This window comes from Stigmatopora argus, chromosome 15, assembly GCF_051989625.1.
Source record: "Stigmatopora argus isolate UIUO_Sarg chromosome 15, RoL_Sarg_1.0, whole genome shotgun sequence".
NCBI classification, from domain to species: Eukaryota; Metazoa; Chordata; class Actinopteri; order Syngnathiformes; family Syngnathidae; genus Stigmatopora; species Stigmatopora argus.
The window spans coordinates 6120019-6139149 of record NC_135401.1 but is presented as its reverse complement, the minus strand read 5'-3'; the positions used below and the strand labels follow the sequence as shown (position 1 = coordinate 6139149).

At 39.1% G+C, this 19131-nt stretch overlaps 1 protein-coding gene across 2 annotated transcripts in view; it reads right to left on the bottom strand.

The window, feature by feature from the left end:
• Positions 1-598: 598 nt before the first annotated feature.
• dph6 (diphthamine biosynthesis 6) overlaps positions 599-19131 on the bottom strand; it is a 49183-nt gene continuing 30650 nt past the window's right edge. The window contains exons 13-16 of one of the 2 annotated variants that reach the window (XM_077621623.1): positions 10496-10744; positions 5209-5596; positions 2589-2720; positions 599-1273 (exon numbers count right to left, since the gene is read on the bottom strand). In XM_077621623.1, the coding sequence (XP_077477749.1) occupies positions 2602-2720; positions 5209-5596; positions 10496-10744 (756 nt within the window). In that variant the 3' untranslated portion in view covers positions 599-1273; positions 2589-2601. The remainder of the gene's footprint in view (positions 1274-2588; positions 2721-5208; positions 5597-10495; positions 10745-19131) is intronic. The other variant, XM_077621624.1, reaches the window with a different exon arrangement.

The following is a 19131-nucleotide window of genomic DNA, read 5'->3' as shown; positions in this document are numbered from 1 at the left end:
TTGGGGTGTTTCTGCATGTACACCCAAAAACAATGCCTTTTAATTGATTATTTGTCTTTTCCAAGGAAAATCTCCTAGAAAAGTAGTCGCCATCTTTCCCATTTTGAATCCTCTATCCAATTTGCCCTTGTTGTGAAGGAAAACCACATTTGCCACCGACCCAGGTCAAAGTCTATCCTTCAACCCGTTTCCTGTTCAGGGTGCTGCAGCCTATCCAAGGTAACATTGGATGAAGGCAGACTGCACCCTGGGCTTGTTGTCAGTCAGTCACAGAGCACATATGGAGACGGACAACCTCCAGTCTGGTTGTCACTGACTGGAACTGAAGCCATTCTGCACCAAACTCAAGATGGATGTCTCGCTTCACTATTAGTCAATTCTGTTCAAACTCCTAATGACAATTTAGCAATGAAGTAATCCTTCAGATATTTTCTCATTGTGTCCATGAGAAAACCTTAGGACAAGTCATCGTTTACTAAATGACGAATGATAATTATTTGACATTAGTATGTTGTCCATCAATTTGACCAAATAATGGTTTTAGAATGAATGCACAGAAATACATCTTATTGTCATCATTATAATGACAATAAAAGCATTCAATTCAATTCACTTTTATTGTATGCCGTTGTTTAATTTACCTAGTAAATCCCATAGACAAATTGCTCATCCTTACAAAGCGTCAACATTGATTTCACTTGCGTAAATGATAAAAGCTTGAGTTGATAATCGTATCATTATGGAAATCCATTTTCTCAACAACTGTCCATCTTAAATAATAAACAGGTACACGCTTGATAGACCATTAGCTTTCTCACTTATAAATAATTGCTTGTTTGTGTTGTTCAACCTGCAATAAAGAAAAATCTTCAGGCTCCATTGGCTACCCCCATTGTTCAATTTTTGATAGCAACAATCAAAACAACAGTGGGGCGGGTTGACGGTCGATAGGTATGTCCGATCCCGCCGCCATTTCAGGCGCATTGAGGAGAGAATTGGTGAAGTGAAGATGAATTCCAACTAGGGTTCATCAATACAGTTCATGATCTTTGAGAAAAGAAATGTTCCAGGAGCGTTAATAGTGTTATTTTCTTCAAACGCACACACAAGTCACACACACGCAGGCTTAATTCCTTGCCTGGAGCGATGTGAGCTGAAGTCCCTCTCCTATTAACCAGGCTGCCTTCAAATCAATGGAAAACATAAAGAGGCTTAATCTCTTCTGGTGCCTGCTGCTGATTGCCTATTACACAATAATAACACACCTTCAGTCCTGTGTAACACAAGAGGAAGAGACAGTCTTCTTAACGGACACACACACACTAGTATAACACACAGTAAACCTATTGTTTTGTGTTGTGTTATACATTGATATTCATTGGTGTTGCATACAATGATCTTTCACAAAATATTTTCCTTTCAAATAAGTAGCAACAATGTTTCAATACCATAAGCCTAGACCACAGGTGTCAAAGTGGCGGCCCGGGGGCCAAATCTGGCCCGCCGCATCATTTTGTGTGGCCCGAGAAAGTAAATCAAGAGTGCCGACTTTCTGTTTTAGGATCAAATTAAAATGATAGATATAGATGTATATTATATTTCCTTATTTTCCCCCTTTTAAATCAATAACTGCATTTTTAAAATCATTTTTTCTGTGTTTTTAGTTCAAAAATAATTTTGTAAAATCTAAAAATATATATAAAAAAAGCATTTTTTTTGTTAGATATATAAAAAACTTAACATCCAGGGCTTTTAATCCAGTTCTTTTAATCCATTTATAAAAAATAATAATATAAATATTATATCTAAAATGGTCCGGCTCACATAAAATCGAGTTGACGTTAATACGGCTCGCGAACCAACCCGAGTCTGACACCATTGGCCTAAAATTATTTATATCTCTGAGAAAAAAAACTGGATTTGTTTTTGATCATTTATAGAAAATTGGTGTCACCTTCCAGTCATCCACAGACCTAGCAGCATTTAGCAGCTTCAGGGTTATTTTTTTTAGTGGTTCACAAAAACAAACTCAAACAAGTGGCAAACCTTGAAATGAAAGTTTCTGATGTTCGAGATCATTTGTTATTCATTCATAGTTTAGAAAAGGTCATTTTTAAAAACGGGAAAAATATGCGAAAGACCTGGCATTTTCTCACTGTTAAAGAAAAGTGTTAGAAATTTCAGATGGTATAGAGTGGTGCCCTTTGATACGCTTACACTACGTACTGTGTGCACAGTGACGTAAAAAGATGGCGTCATGCAACCCAAGAGCAGCTACCACTGTAATTACAGGATTTTTGTAATTTGCTTGCTACATAATTATGGCTCAGATTTCTTGTACCAGTACTGCAATTATGACTTTACTACTGCATGGTGTAAGCGTTCCAACTTACAAATTTGGTACCCCAAATTCCTACATATAACAATCTTAAAACGCACTCAGTTACACAGTAAAAATGATTTATAAACCTATTTACAAGGGCATATTGGAATAGATCCACTCACTACCCAAACACTTAAGCATCTCCTTGGAAACTAGTTGTTTGAATAGTCCAAGTCAAGTATTTGGCACATACGGGACTGCTGACCTTGGTTCTGGTCCTATGAACTGAGCCAGCACGACAGGTGGAGGATGCCGGAATCAGGCAAGTCCAGCACTGGAACCAAAGCCACCGATGGACTGGAGTCCCGGAGGAGTTTTTTCAAAGCATCTTCGATTCCTGGTGGAGGACAGAGGGAGACATTAGAGCATCGCTCCCACTGGGGCTGCACTTAACCCTTTGACCGGGAGCTATTCACAAATTATTGATATTCCTAAACCCTTTACATTCACTGCAATGCAGACATATGTTAAAACGGATTGGATTCCACACATAGACAAGCAAAATGTGTGGGAACACAGAGTTGGGGTGCTGTCTTTATTGAACACAGTTGTTATCCTCATTATGTGGGGGGATGCAGGTCTACAGATGGAAATCGGACATATGAGAATTTATGATGCCAACGTCTCGATGACAGCCCGTCTATTTAGCGGTCGTCCGCTGGGATAACTGCCCTGTCTTGATCTGTAATGCCAATTGTTCACAGGTGTCTAACTTTTGCTTAACTCCTTTCTTTTAAAACGATAGGCACTATGTCAAAGCATATCTGATGGGGCGACAGAGGGGTACACGGTCGATTGGTCACCGGTCTTTTGGTTGCCGATCTTTTGATTGCTGGTCTTTTGGTCGCCCGGAAGGTAAGTGATAATTACCATTTAAATCGTTGCTCAAATTCCCTAAATACAAACTGCGAATTACTATTTAGTCATACTTAATGTCCTAGTAATTATTAGGCTAAAGAAAAGCTCCAAATTTCCCGACTTTTATTGTTTTTTGTTGGAGAACTTGTTAAGACCCTGACTGACGTAGCTTCTTAAAGGGACAACGCATGTACATACAAACTCTTACACATGCACACGTCGGCTCAGTGAAACTGCTCATGGCCATTGTTGGCTTTTAGTGATGCGTAGACCGTGTTGTTTTACCTTGTTTTGTCGCCGGTCTTTTGGTCGTCGGTCTTTTGGTCGCCGGTCTTTTGGTCGCCCGTTGTCGCGGTCCGGGCGACCAATCGACCGCACACGGACGGAGGATACATTTAAGCCCCTCCAAAAAATTTGGGTAAGTCTTATAAAACAGGTATGTAATGGCAGCACGCGTACAAATAATCATACATTCAATAAGGGAAACAGGTGTCTTGGTGGTCTTTGTTTTAGCTGTAGATGGGTAAAAGCAGTGTATTAGCAGCTTACGTCTCTTAAATGTGGGCTCAATAAACTGAGCCTTAATTTTATGGCACACTGTTGGCTTATAGTTTTAAATGATTCTGGGATAAACCCACTGTTAAAACAGTTTTTGGAAAGGTAGCACATTTTTAGGGGGTTGTCTAAAGGGGATTATGGAGCCCACCATAAATTGCATGGCCTCTTTTTAAATGTTCTAATTCAACCATTGTAAACCGAACACTGTCAATGTCGAGGGGTAGGTGACCTGAGAAGATCCCATGAGCATGTCATGATAAATGAAGACTGCAGTGGAACTAGAGGATCACTGTGATTAATAGCTGGTACCTTCGGGGCTCTTTGGGCTTTTAAAGGAGTGGCCGAGGCCCAGAGCCGTGCGACTTTTTAGTTGTGCAACGCTGCCTCCCAAATGGATCAAATTAGTCAAATGAACCGGCGATTATAGCAAGTGTTGGCCAATGAACATTGTTCATTTAGCAGCGGATGAGTTCAGACGCTGAGGGGCATGGAAATGGTTTTTATCTGTTCCATCTCCATTAGATGCTACTTAAATAGAAGGACAGATACTTGTGTAAAAAAGTACAAAATTATTTTCAATATTTGAGTAAAAAGTGATAATATATAGTTTTTATCCAGCAACTTATTTACTAATCCATATCATCTATCAAAACCAATGACTCACTCTACGGTAGACTTTCTCACACATAAATACAGATATTATAAAATTGTGAGTAATAAAAAAAATATGTACAGTATCAGTAAACGTGAATTAGTATCTACTACCCAGGAGTCTACTTCAGGAAAATACCTGGTATTTACAGTTAATCAGCCACCAAATGCACAGAAAAATTCTCTGGCCTTCTCTGGAAAAAGTTGAAGTCGGTCTCCAAGACAGAAGGGGGATTTGAATCGTGAGTAACAAGTTGAGACAAGATGTTTAAAGGTTTCATTCGAAGCATATGTCACGTCTATCAGCTGTGAATCCTCACGCAAATAATGAAAAAAGGGGAGCGGAGCGTGGGTGGTGGGGCTCACATTTTGCGTCGTCGACGCCAGAGGTGTTACTTTTTCCCCCTTTTGACTTTTTGGATTCATCTCCCCAATGAGAGCAGGCTGTGACCCATAAAGTTGCCCGAGGGTGGACTTTGAGGGAACGGGGGAGCGCGGGGGCTTTGCTTCTTGTGCGTGCGAGCCAAATCCAACTCTTCCATGATGAGTCAGGATATGGTTGGAGGGGTAGCGACATAATCAAAGTGTTGACTTTGCTCCAGTTAACTAGTAACACAGTAGTGATGTGCATCATAGATAAATCACCCCAGGAATCATCATCTAAAAAATGTTTGATCCGGCTATAAATTCCCAGAGGACTAATAGATGTCTATCATCTTATTGGCAGCCTACATTTGTAAATTTATAGGTGCACAAACCTTGAGTCACTTGCTTCGCCAGCTCATCGTGGCACTTATAGAACACTCGGGCACACAGCGGCACCAGCTCACCCTCTGTCTTCTTCAGGGCTTTTTGAAACGCTGTGCAGATTGCATCTGTGACCTTACTCACATCCTCGCTGGCCGCAGGGTCGGTCACGGTCAAGCGAAGGGACAGCGAGGCGGCGCTTCGGTCCGCGGATGTTAGAGCATAGCAATCTATGCGGCCGTTCTGCAATATTGTGGTCACGTGACAGGTAGTCCTTTGGCGAGGGTCATCCTGAATGGCTGTGACGTGAAGTTCCACGGCAGCGCCTTTGGGTAACGCAGGTACGACCGCCACCACTAATGATGGAGGGGGTTTGCTGTCAGACACAATAAGCAGCTCCTGTAATGTAGACAGAATATTCAATGATGACTATTTTTCTTGGAGTAAGACGGTATAATCTTTCATGTAGTAGATTCATTGTTTAAATAATCACAGAAATGAATGTGCAGTGGGGCTTGAAAAGTCAGTAAAATGTTGGAAAAAGGCTGCATATATATGAAAACAACTGGTCCCACACATTGACGAATTGAAAGGTGAGTGCAAAGGGTTGTCAGTCCCTAGTGAATGTACCCTCCTGGAAGGGGATGGCGACCAGTTAAGAATGTATTTAACCTTTGGATGTTGTCAGCCATAATAGGCTCCAAGGCCCTCCAACCCTGAATAATTGCTGACACACACTGGTAGTAAATATGTTGTCTCTTAACTCAATATTGAACTTTGGCTTAGACTTTTCTTTTTCTTCCAATTCATGGCATACAGGAAAATTGTTCATATCAGGAAAAAAACTCAATCACTTAAAACCAAGATATCATTCAACTATCACTACAATAATGCTAAAATAAACATCATCAACTGATGCAGTATAGTCTGATCCAGGATTCCTTGTGCGTTACCATTAGACGCACTTGGTACCAGTGCAATTTCTCAACCAATTTGTTCATTAAAATTTCCTCGTTAGCAAATATGGTACCCCAAGCGAAAACAAGACCACACACAGATATCAAAATGGACCACACACAAACGACCAAGACCCTCTACTCTTCACATGACAGCTGTGACAGACCATCCATTACCCACAGATTGTGATTTGACCCTGGGTAATGATAGTGTGCAAACAACTGCCAACAGATCCATAATGCTTTCAGCTGCCATAAACAAAATGCAAACATGACAGGTCCTACTCCTGTCAACTTTTCACCTCTCCTCGAGGATCATTCGGCGGCCTCACTTTTTATCGCTTTCCTACACCAACAGAGCGGCGGCCATTAGCCCGAACAAAAAGTCTTCAGCGCGGCCATCTAATAATACTTGGCGCTGGCATCATCTGCTAATGGGACAGAAATGAGTGTTTTATATAAGCGCCATTTCAGCCAAAGTCGATAGGGTGAAAACACTTAACCCCCTTTTCAATTTGCTGGATCAATTTTCAGGCACTTATATGGCACTCTGTAAGTGCAGAATAATAACAGGTTATTCTCAGTTTTTTTCTTCTTCTTGCAAAACACACACACACATCCAAAAGGAGGAATGGACGTGCAGCAAATAATGGCAGAACTTTATTTCACCTTCAGATAAAAGTTCTGAAACTCTTAAACCCCTTTCAGACATGCCCTGAAGTCCGGTAATGTTCAGGTATTTACTCGCAAAATATGTGTTGTAAATGTATCATTAAGAATTGACGACTGCCAATATTCCTAGTCAAAATGGATTGCACGTTGAAAAACCTTGAAAGGCAGCCAATGACTTCAATAAAGCAAAATTAGGGCTGTCTAGAGACTAGGAATGTACATTTAAACGTGGGAAATAAGGACTATGTCAGAGAAAATTGTTGAAATTACAATGTTAATATCAAATTTATATATCAATGATTGTTCAAGATATAAAACTTTTAAAATTAGAACTTTAAAATCAAAAGAAGCTGTTTCGAAAATGAATTTTTTTCTCGCAAAAGTATACAAATCACAACATTTAAATATTGATTAACTTTTACTTCTAAAATGCAAGTAGGTATTTTCTTTTGGAATTATCTACGTGCTTGTAAATTTAGTTTATATCTCAAAATGTCATCATTTTTTTTCTTCAACCACACACAAATAGCTTGGCAATTCATAACTTCAATCGCAAAGTGTAATCTCATTTAATTTCCCAACATTCAATAAATTCCAATAAAAGCAAGGTGAGTCATGCCAAGTGACAGCACCCATACATGGCTCACGTTTTGATAAATGTTACATTAGCACTTCTAGCTATTCCTTGTCAATAGCAATTGAACATGGAAGGGACTGGGCAAATGAGGAGAGATGTGACAGGCTTGAAGCGGTGAACGAGGGGGAGGAGGGGGCCGGCTGAGCGGACCCTTTGCTCAGCCAGGCTTAAAGGCCACCCTGCAGGCCTTTGGGATACCCAGCCATGCCCGGTCCGCCAGGACAGCGGCGTGACGCTCCGGGACTTTGTCGTGACACGCGACTTGCTGACTTTTTAAGCTGTCGGACAAGCTCACGTCAGGTTCACATTTGTTCTTTTATTCATGGAGACCACAGAATGGAAATTGGAGGGGTAGAAAAATGCAGAAAGTTTATATGGTGAAGGAAATTAAACTTTCCAACCACCAGTGTTGGGACAGGGAAACAATTTAGTCACTGTTTACCTTAACATGTTTCTATTCACAAAAGGCACGTTTTCTCCACTCTTGGGTCAGAAAAAAGCTAGAAGCAAACTTCTCTTTTTCCTGGAAAGCATCTATAAACTCTCTTTTGGAAAGACTATTGTCAATTATGTTGGTCTTGAAAAATCTGTCAAAATGTTCTAAAACAGCTGTCATTAGAAATTCTGTTCTGAAAATGGGTGCCAGTAAATAATTTAATTTCTTAATTTATAGTTACTCTTTCAGTGATTTAGATGAGGTAGATGTCTCATCAGCTAGGTCTTTTTCCTTTCTGCTGTTCAATTACATTAGTTTACCAATTGTAGATGTCCAATCCATTTGAATTGGGACAACTAGCTGATATTCATTTGCTGCAGACCCTCTAAATTAAAACAGATTACACGTCTATCGCTGTCAACGGCGGCCAATGAGTTAAAATAGGTTACCCTAAATATATATCATTATTATTTACCCAGAAAGAGGATAATAAAATACAAAAAATATATATTTTGCTACATTTACAAAAAAAGGAATTGTGTTTTACCTGCACACATAAGCACAAGACTGTGTGTGTTCTTTATTTAAGGCCACTTAAATTTACTATATGGGAACAGTTGTGATAGTTATTTAATTTTCTACTTATGTTATATGGAAAACTTTAGAATATGATGGATTCATTGTTAATAAACCCCTCCCACCCTTCACTTAAAGGGTATGCAACCCTAATCCCTGTAGTGCCGCATTTATGGAGTGTGACCCGCCTCTCACTCCATGTTTGTTTTCCTTCTTCTCGCTAACTGGCGTTCCAGGCGCACGACAGAAAGAGAGGCGTGAAAGCCGAACGGTAAACACGGTAATAAGGAAGTGGTGTAAAGGCAGCCGAGCAGCGGGGAGCTGATGTGACCGCGCCGCTTAGCCGGTTCCCCTACATTTCCTGCCCAGCGGGACGCCGTCGGCGCCGAGCCCTCGCTGTAGTAAAAGTGTCGGTTTGCCATTGCGTCCTTTTCCACTGGCCAGGATGTTTGCATGGAACAAACGTGAGGTTTTGTAGCAGTTTAGCTGGCTCCTAAGAGAGCAATGTGAATATTTTGACTAAATACTACAAAAGAGGTCAACAGAGCTGGAAAAATGAGTGGAAGTCATAAAATTTGCAATTCTGTATTCAAAAAAAGGGTTTAGAAAAATAATTACGCCTTCTATAAAGAAGAATAAAACATTGGATTAAATTTTGATCGTGAGAAAACTCAACTAAAAATAATTAACTAAACTATCATTTTTGCTTTTCTTTCTTGTTTTTTTTAGGCCTCTAACAGTCCAGCAATGAAACATGTGTATAAAAATGAACTCCTTATGTAGTGCTCAACTTTGAACTTGAACTTGAACTCACTGAAATTGAAAAAATTAATTCACAGTTCATAAGTTCACATTCAAGTAAAAATTGAGCTGGACTTTTTATTTGGGCTGCACCAATCAATTTCATTTATTAATTTCTACAAGGACATGAGATTGTACGACTTCAAATCTGAACTCTATTTTGAAACTTTGCGTCTCTCATGACCTGACCCAGTTTACATTCTTAAGTGGTGACATGTCGTTTGCGCTTTTCGGATTTCTTATAGCATGGAGTTACAAAATGTCAAAATCACATTAGGTTGAAAAATTTGAATATTGAAGCCTTTTGAAAAAGTCTCCGAACAGGCAAAAACAGCAAGAATTACCACCCGGCTTTCCAGGAAGTGACACAAAGTTGACATCCTCTTTTGCCTCGGCTTTTAACCCCCACCCCCCCAACAGAGCCACATGTTGGATGTGCACTTCTGCCTCCTTCCGTGGCCCCTTGGGGCCTATTCCCACCACTAGACAGATTACGGTGGGCGGAGAGAGCCTGCCAGTGAAGAGACTGGAGCTCTGGTTAGACCCACGTAGCAAGGGGTTGTAAGCCACGGTGGAGGAACGCAGGGTGGTGGCAGGAAAGGGGGTGAGGGGTATAAGCTGCTCTGAAGGTTGAACCTCTATCCAAAATGAACGGGGGGTGCAAAGGATTAGGGAGGCTCTGAGGAAGACATCTGCCTCTGTGCCAAGCTGCGTATTATCAAAGACGCCGGCGCTTCCCACATCATCAAGTTTTCATGAGAAACGGCGGCGGGAAATAGCGTTCGCAATGAGCGGTCCCCAGAGAGGGGTGGGGGGCATAAGAACTTTTAGGTTTTTCCAACCTCTGCACCAAATATGAAAAAGTTTGGTAGACACCGCTCCAGTCCAATTTTAGTGGGTGAGAAGGGGGGAAACATGAAGGTGGGGCCACCTAAAAAATATTATTAAGTAAATCCCAATTTCATTTTATATTTAAAGACTTTTTTTTAAATTCCCCTACAGGGGTTCAAATTAAGAAAAAATATTTACCCACTCCAATTAGTTTTAAAGTCATGAAATGGTTTCCGTCTCATAAGAGGAAATCTTTGTATGATTTATAAAAAAAATAAAAAACAAAATCTGATACTGGATTTTATGAAAATACAAAATGCCATTTTCATAGAAGAATAATTAAAAGAAACCACTGTTAAATAATCAGTCACAAACCTATATGTACTGACCTTATCTTTGTCCACAACCTCCAGCTCACGCTCCCATACGCCCTGGATGATGGCAACGTCTTGTAGTCTCGTGACATAGCAGTGAGCCTGAACCACGTGGGCTAGAGTCAAGGTGCTAATGGTGGCCTCCAGAACCTTCTGGACGTGGCTAAAAGACAAGCTGGCTTGCATGCGGGTGCCTGCCTTCACTAGCTGCATAGTGCAGGGGACCAGTGCGATTTGGCCCGCACAGAAGACTTCATCATTTACCTGGGAAATAAGAACAAAATCAGAACAAGTGAGCAACAGCACCAATTAATCGCAAAGTTCCATAAAGGAATAATCCACTTAAATAATAATACTAATCAAAACATCTGGTCAGGTTTTTACCATTAGCTTTCGAAAAGTGTTCAACCAAACTACTCAGCTTGTTTTCGAGATGTTGATGGGGGGTTTGACTTGAACAAATAGATCTAGTTATTTAATTTTATTTTTTAGACATTTAAAGCAGTTATTTTAAATGTACAAACATATTTTCATAATTTTCAGTTACGTTGATGTTTATTTTTATTTTTATGTTTTGCTTTACATTTTTCACACACACTAGTATTTTCCAAGAATTTAACCTGCATCTGTTCAAAAAATACATGCCGGACTTTGAGACCATTTTAGACAATCAGTTCTTGTCTATGAGGCTCTTTATCACATTAGAATCCATTCTAAATATCCCTTGGTTAACAGTACATTTATCAAGGCGCTACACTCTTGGTTATCGTCTTCTTATCGCTGACACTTTCTATTTCGCACTTTTAATTCAAGGTGGTAGGCTGCAAAAAACATGCCAATAGCTGTTAACCAACACCAAAGCTATTTATAAGCATAATTAATCATGTGATAATAAATTAAATCCTTGTTAAATACCTCTATACGTAGGTGGGGTCTTGCATAACTAAAGTTGGCTTGGATCTATCTATTTAATGCGTAGACCCGAGCGAGGATGAGAGGGGGTATTAAAGAGGTCAGGTATTTAGAGACCCCAGTGAGAGGTCAGCAGTGATGTTTTTAGATACTAACGTGTGGTCAATGCAAATATCCCCTGCTGATAATTACCCGGTTTGGCCGGGCGTCAACGTGCATAAAATGAGGAGAATTGAGATCTCTCACATTTGCAGGATTTATCATGTGTTCAAAATTGAAAGGAGAAGCAGAAGTTTTAATGAAAAAATTGAAAAGCACTTCATTGCGGTGATTGTTTTAATAATTTGGAGTAACATCCTTAAACTGAATTTTTTCGCAGCCTGTAAAGACACGCGCAATGGAAGCTGGATTTGAACGTTAACCAACAATGCCCTGTTGCTGCACAATATGGTTATGGATGAAATCCCTGTAGACCTAAACAAGAGGACACACGAAGGGATTTTGACACATTGTCATTGGCATTCCATTTGGAAGCCATCAAAGGTGATCAGCAAAGGAAAGAATGGCACACCCGCCCACACGGGCGCTAACCCTCCTTCTGATTGGGACGACTGGCCGGCATCCATCATCTCAGCAATACGAGTTCACTCCATTTGGAATTCACAAAAGCTCGGCGACCATTTAGTCAATTTGAATATCAAAAGGTGCTAACAGAGGGCTCCCTCGACTGTTAAAGGCAGACTCCCCTCACTGCTACCAAGCAGGTGTGTGATGATCAATTATTGACAACGTTGCTCTGGTTACTCTTTGTGGGAGGTGAAATTGGGGGGATTTGTGGTGGGGGGTGACATGGGTGAATACTATTTACATAAAATTAACAGTTCAAAAGAATCACTTCACACACATTGATCAAACTTGTTAATTGACTGTCAATGCTGTTTGCCGCCACATACACACACATTAAAACACACTCACACACACACAACTACATTATTCATCCTAGGCCCTGACAGGAAAGACAGTCCAATTTGCATGGGCGTTCCCGATGTGATCAACAACCTCTGACGCCGCATGCATTTTTAATAGAAGCCACTTCTTTATATTCATGAGGGGGCAAACAATTGCACATGACATTAAACTTTCTATAACAAGGTAAGTAGTTTTCAAACGCTCATCTTATCCGTTTAAATGGCCCGCAGAGACGCGGCAGGATGAGACACATTACTGAGTATGTGGCGGGCCGGGGGGACTATCTTTCACTTTTTTTTGTTCTGAGAGTTAATCGATATCGGTGCTCATGACCTAAAGGCTCGTACGCTATGGTTATGATATATTATTCCCTAAATTGTAATTTTTCCAATTATGTTAATTGCTATTAAATTAAATGCTATTATTCAACGTCAATTCCATATTATGCTCTTTCTGGTGTTTCTGTGCCAAGTATATACTGACAAACTAAGAGTTCAGCAATTCGGGATCCAGTTAGATACAATAATAAAAGGTTTTTTTTCATAAGGGATGAAGAATACAGGCATTTGACACCATAAAACACTACTTTATCATCTTTGCACAGCCTCCACCTTTTGTGAAGCCTACAGAATTTCTTTTCCGTTTGCTAAAGTGATGCCTCGTGAGGAACTTGAAGGCTCCCACTGTGGCAGTGATGAATGATGAGCTAAAACTGCCATGACGTTGCTTGTGTCCACATTAGACCAGCAGCTTGTACTTTATTGCTTTGCTGGTGTATTTTTATCCAAGTGCCAACATGTTGTGACCATGATATACTAGTGAAAATGTGCTACCCATGACATGAAGCCTTCATACTGGACCAGGAGGAAAAAAAAGCCTGGTTCTTGCGGGTATGTTGTCGCTTCTTAAATACACGTTCCTCAAACAGAGCATATCATTACCGCATTTCCATGTTGTTTATCCTTAAACAAATATGACTCATGGATAAAGTTTGTCCGTGGGATTTTGAGGGGAAAATCGAGTCACAATTTGCATTTTCTAAACAAAAAATATATTATTACTTTATTAATCAAAGTGAAATTGAATTCAAATGCATTGGGACAAATGGTATTAAACCATGAACAATGGGGCCTTGCTCTGACTTTCACAACTAAACTTAACAATTCAATTCAAAATGTAAAGAAAAAGGGGGAAAAAAGGTATCTACAATATGGTAATTTAATTAAATAAATAAACAACTATGTATCATGGTAATCCAATGAGCTTTGAGCAGCACATTCTAATACAGAAGACCGATCCAAATAATATATTTATTTTACACAGAAGATAAAGACTTTACCTGTTCTCTGAAGATTGTTTGGCATTGTTGCTTCTACCATTTGTGTCAAAATTCAACTATGGTACATACATTGCCGCGTTGAATATAATATGGAAATTATTATAATCATCATCAACTCATTGGCTGCCACTTTGAAAGATGGGCTGGTACTTCATCACCAACCTTTCCCAGTTTAACATAATTGGGCGACTATTGTTGTCTCTGTCTGGACACATTAATATTTACTGCTATCCCTCCCTTAAAATACTTTTGACGTCTATTCCCGTCAAAGGCAGCAGATGAATTCATCGCTCCTTTTTGAAAATAGTATATCCGTCAATGTGAAAAACGAACAAATGCAGTACCTATCCACTTAGTATAAATGAAGCCTAATTTTTCCTTCTTGCTTATCTTTGCCTTGCTAAAAGGTCACCAAAGATGCTCTCTACGGACAGTAACTTTATGTAAATGCAGCCTGTAACCCTCAGTGGATCATTAATGGTGTCTTCTTCCAGGCTGAGGTGTTTCTAAAAGCAGGGTTCTCTTTTTCCTGCACAGATGGCCAGATAGTGCTGGACTATATTTGGTCTTAGTAGCCCTCTGGGGCCCAAGCCACTTTTTTCCGAGGAACATCTCTCAGTGTTTGTTAGATAGCCAAATTGGGATAAAATTACCGTCTATTGACAAACAGTCAGGCAGTCAGCCTGGTTCCAAGGACAAGCGAGAAAAATAGGATCTCGTAGTCACCTTTTAGCTATGCTAATGGTCACGTTTGTCCCCGTGGAGGCCTCATGCATAATTTAATCTGGAAAATGAATATGGGCAAAGTATGTCATAGGTTTACGTCTGTAATATTGCTTAATGCAAGGACAAATGCAAACAAACTAAAGGTGTTTAATGTGTGCAGGCTGTGATGTCATAGGTCCTCCCGCAGTAATTTGCCATATCCGCCCCAACTGGATTTTTTTTGCTGTCATATACAGACAAACATGTTTGAGCAACACATGCGAAACAAATGGACACTGCAATTAAACTGTAAAAGTCATCCGTAACCATTTATATTCCATCTAAATGAAAGCGTCTTTGTTTAAATTTTCAACCACATGAAGATATGTCATTTTTCCCACAGAGTAATTAGTGGAAATGAAGATTTAGTTTATAGCAAAAAGAGACAAAATGTTGGGGTATGACTAAAAAAATGGATGTTGCTTTTAAGCAGCATGCCTCTTCTTGAATGTTGTCATTTAGTTATAAATGGTGGTGACCCCACCCGGAATATGCTTATAATACATGCAGCAAAGCTCCCCAAATTATTCATCAATGCTGAGAATCCACTGCTTTTTACTGAATACGGAAAGTTGGGATTCTATGACACAGTAACTGTTCAGTTCAAGACAAGGTGCAATCAAGGACTCAAACAAAAAGGACATCTCATACACTGATGGAAAAAAAAACTGAATCACAGCAACAAGACGTCACAAAGCCAATCGTGAATCTGTGGGTGTTCATTATATGTATACATTGTTTTTCTGTGTGTCCTCGTCTGAGCTTTGGCCATAGATGCACAAATGTCACAAGATATCAATGTTATTTAAAGTGATGCATAAATAGCCCTGTGTGATGCTCCAAAGATATTTCTTCAAGCACTCGCATGGCTTAAGATGAATATGTATAAGAAAAAAAAAGTCGACATGTCAAAAGTTCCATTTTCACAAACAGGAGACTGATTTTTGCGCGTAGTACCAGACAGGGACAAAAGGCCTTCCTGCAACCCCCCAAAATATACCCTCACGTCTGCCCTTGATGTGCCCACTCCACACACACACACACACACACACACAGAGGAGTTACACACTGTCATGTCAGCTCTGGTCAACTTTATGCTGGTCGGAGAGGGCTGCCGCTCAGTCTCCAGCCAAGGTCGGAGTGGGGGAAAGCCTGACAGCGGGATGCTCAGGGGAGGCGCATCGCCAATGCCGACGGGCATGAATAAACAAACACATCCTCTCGCCATCACTCAAATGTGTGCTTGTTTTTCTTCCTGCTGGGATTTTCAAATGTTGAGCTCTGTGTTGTGTACAATTGTAACATACCCCTTCTATTTCAAAATAATATTGTGCATGGAAACAGTATCAAAATGTAGGCCGATATGATATTTGATGATAATTAAACAAAGTATTGAAAAATAACTATCATGAGGTGGCATAATATCTATACTGATGCTGTTGTGGCACATACATCCCACTCTATCATTGTGGTATTATTGTAGTACTATGCATATATGGATGATGCTTGTACCAGATGTTGTTTTACCTTAGATTTTTATTTTAAATCCAACTTGTTGCATTTTGTGCGAAGTAGTTCGACGAGGAACGTGATTGAAGTATGGCAGCACCAAGTTAGTGAGAGTGTGAGTTTGCTATATGTGACGTCATATATGTTTGCTTCAAACTGAATTTTACTTGAAACTACTGCAATTTTCTAACAACAGAAAGTCTGTTGGTAAGTTACACAAATAAGGAAAGATTGTCCTATTTTGTCTGGCCTCACTCATAGTACAACTACGGCTGTCCAAGACCACCTTTTACCCCGCAAAAAAGTTATATCACTTCATAAATCTATTTATCCTAATGTTATGATCTCTATATTGTAGATGGTTTCCTTTCACTAAATGAATCATCGCTGTACTGTGATACAAATGTACTGTGATTTCAAGTGATATTGCACAGCATGTGGTTTCCTTATGGCACTTATCTCTGTGGAGAAAAAAAAAATGACACTAGTGTATTATGAGTTATAGGGTGATTCCCACCTGTAATTCCAAAGTTGCTATCCATCATTTAGTTTTCTCCAAATAGCATGACGGAACTCTGTGGTAATGATATTCTACCATGAGTTACTGTGTGATTCCCGCACTAGAAAAAAAAAAAAACTAAACCTAAAACATGACTGTGGCCAGACTGACGGAAGGGCACGCTTTTTCATGGTGTTAGGCAAATGGCCCTGACTGCCTTCAACTGTCGCCACCTCCGATCTTTTGACAAATTGGTTGTGAGGCTTTTTACGACTGATGCACATATCGCAAAAATCATTTCTGCCAAGCCTCCCTCGCTGTGTGTGCGTGTGTGTGCGTGCGTGTGTGTGTGTGACCTGCCCGTGGGGACATGACAAGCACCGTCACGCATCGCTCTATCAAGCCCGATCTTTCCAGGACAATGCAAATGATGACAAATTCCATCATCCTGCATTACGCGCTTTGCCGCTAATCTCCCTAATTCGAGAGAATCGCAGAGGGTCTCGCCATTTGGGCTTGAGGGGCATGTTTGTCTGATTGAATGATGATGAAACGGCACCCCTCCCCACCCCTGCTGTCTTCCATTTACCCACCTCTTTTCCTTCAGTCCAATAATATCATTTTCTTGTGCAGTTATATTAGTTTCTAGTACACTAACGGTAAAATGTCGACTAAAAGAATACCTCGTGTAAGACAGCACTCTATAGTTTAGATTGTTTGTTAACTATACACATTTTGGACAAAATAAATAGTAATATCCAACACACAAGGTAGTAATAACACCTAGCTCCAACAGATGGCAGTATGGCTGCATGAAAATACAGATTTTAAAAGTCAAAGGCATCAAAAAATGTTTTTTTTTTTGTTATTGCCCAAAGTCAAAAGGTTCATTTTAATAAAGTATACATATTCTAGTGTACTGCAGCAATTTTCGGAAGGTTGTAAATCGTTTTTGTGGGCCGTACTGCTGAAAACTGCTACACAAACATTGCCAGTATTCATTTGTCATAGAAAAATAAAGAAACAAAAAGTGTGTTTTAATGATAATACATTGATGTCAATAAATATTCAAAGAGAAATATAAAAGAAAATATTCATTGTGAATAATGTGGTTATTGTGTCTCACATCATTTTCTGTTGTAATTTTAAAATAATATATGAAGCCCTGTATTATAAATTTCAGTACATTTTTTTCCTTCTGCGGTTATTTTGTGCAGTGACACAAAAGATTAAAAAAAACAACTAAACTTAAATATATTACAATATGTTTTTTATATTACTTCAAATGTATATTATATAAATAACAAATATAAATTAAATAGAGTGGACAATAAAAAATGCTGATTGAAGAATTGATATTTTGTTTGTGTTGTTTTTAATCATTTGAAAAGATTTGTAATGTTTAACTATCTATAGTATTCATGGTTTGACCTTGAATACATCAATGGAAAAAGCAGTATATATTGGAAAATAAGCAAAAAGAAAAATTTGGCAAAAATTAAAATTACATCCACTAAAATATATTCATGAAAATAATAATTTGTCCATGCTTTCATTTTTTACGTTTTGAAATGAATGGGTCAAATCCAAAATACTGAAGTTATGATTTCAAGTATTATAAATGGTAAATAGTTCCAAGAACTAGAAGACTAAAAATACTATAAATAAAGACTACAAGAGGCAAGAAATCTCTCAAAAACTTGAGCATTCTAAAATGAAATGTCACGCCGAAAATTTTGCCAGGATAACTTACGAGGCCTTGACACTTCATAAAGATAAATCCACAATATCAATAAGAACTGTGCCTTAAAAGGTAGCAAGCTGAAACATAAAAATACAAGTCGTATATTAATGATCTCTTACAGTTAAGCAAAGGGTGACCCAATGACAACACTATTTTATAAATGAATAAAAAACATTTTGAATGTTCCCACTCTGATGAATTGCCACTTTGCCCAGTATACCAATATTTGTAGGATGAAAGCACCACGACTACACCGCTCCCAAAAAAACAAAACAAACAGAAAAATACCCTCAAATGTAAAGTAAACGCTAATCTTGTCTGAGTCGTCTGTGGTGCCGCAAAAAAATGGAAATGCTGGCATATTGTTGCATGTGGATGTAATAATCATTTCTAACCAGAGGCAGCGACTGTCACTTTTAATGTGCGCAACTTAAGACATTGCAGAACTGGGGCATAATAATCACATACATAATCTGCTGCTGGAGCAAATTCCTAAAATACGAGGAAAAAAAGCTGCAGAGCATCAGTTTTACAGATACTAGTCATTTGATGCTCCTCTTTCGTTAATCTTCTGCTCTCCAAACAAACTAGAAATAAAACCCACAGACCATGAATATGTTAATTCAAATTAATATTTCTTCTTGGGGTAGAGTGCTTCTTACACCTTAATAATACATTCTGGACTCACTCAATGGTCTGTATTGGTGGCATTTTAAATTCACAACCAGCATGCATGATTACTAGTTTCTTTCAAAGTTTAGTATCATTACAAGTCGATTGGAAATATTATTTAAAATGTTTCCAAATGACAAATGTCCTTCTACCTTTCTTCTCAGACTTAGTCAATCCATGTAATTTATATTTTTCCATGACATAAAAAAATAATTCTAACTATTATGTTGGGCCTCAGTATT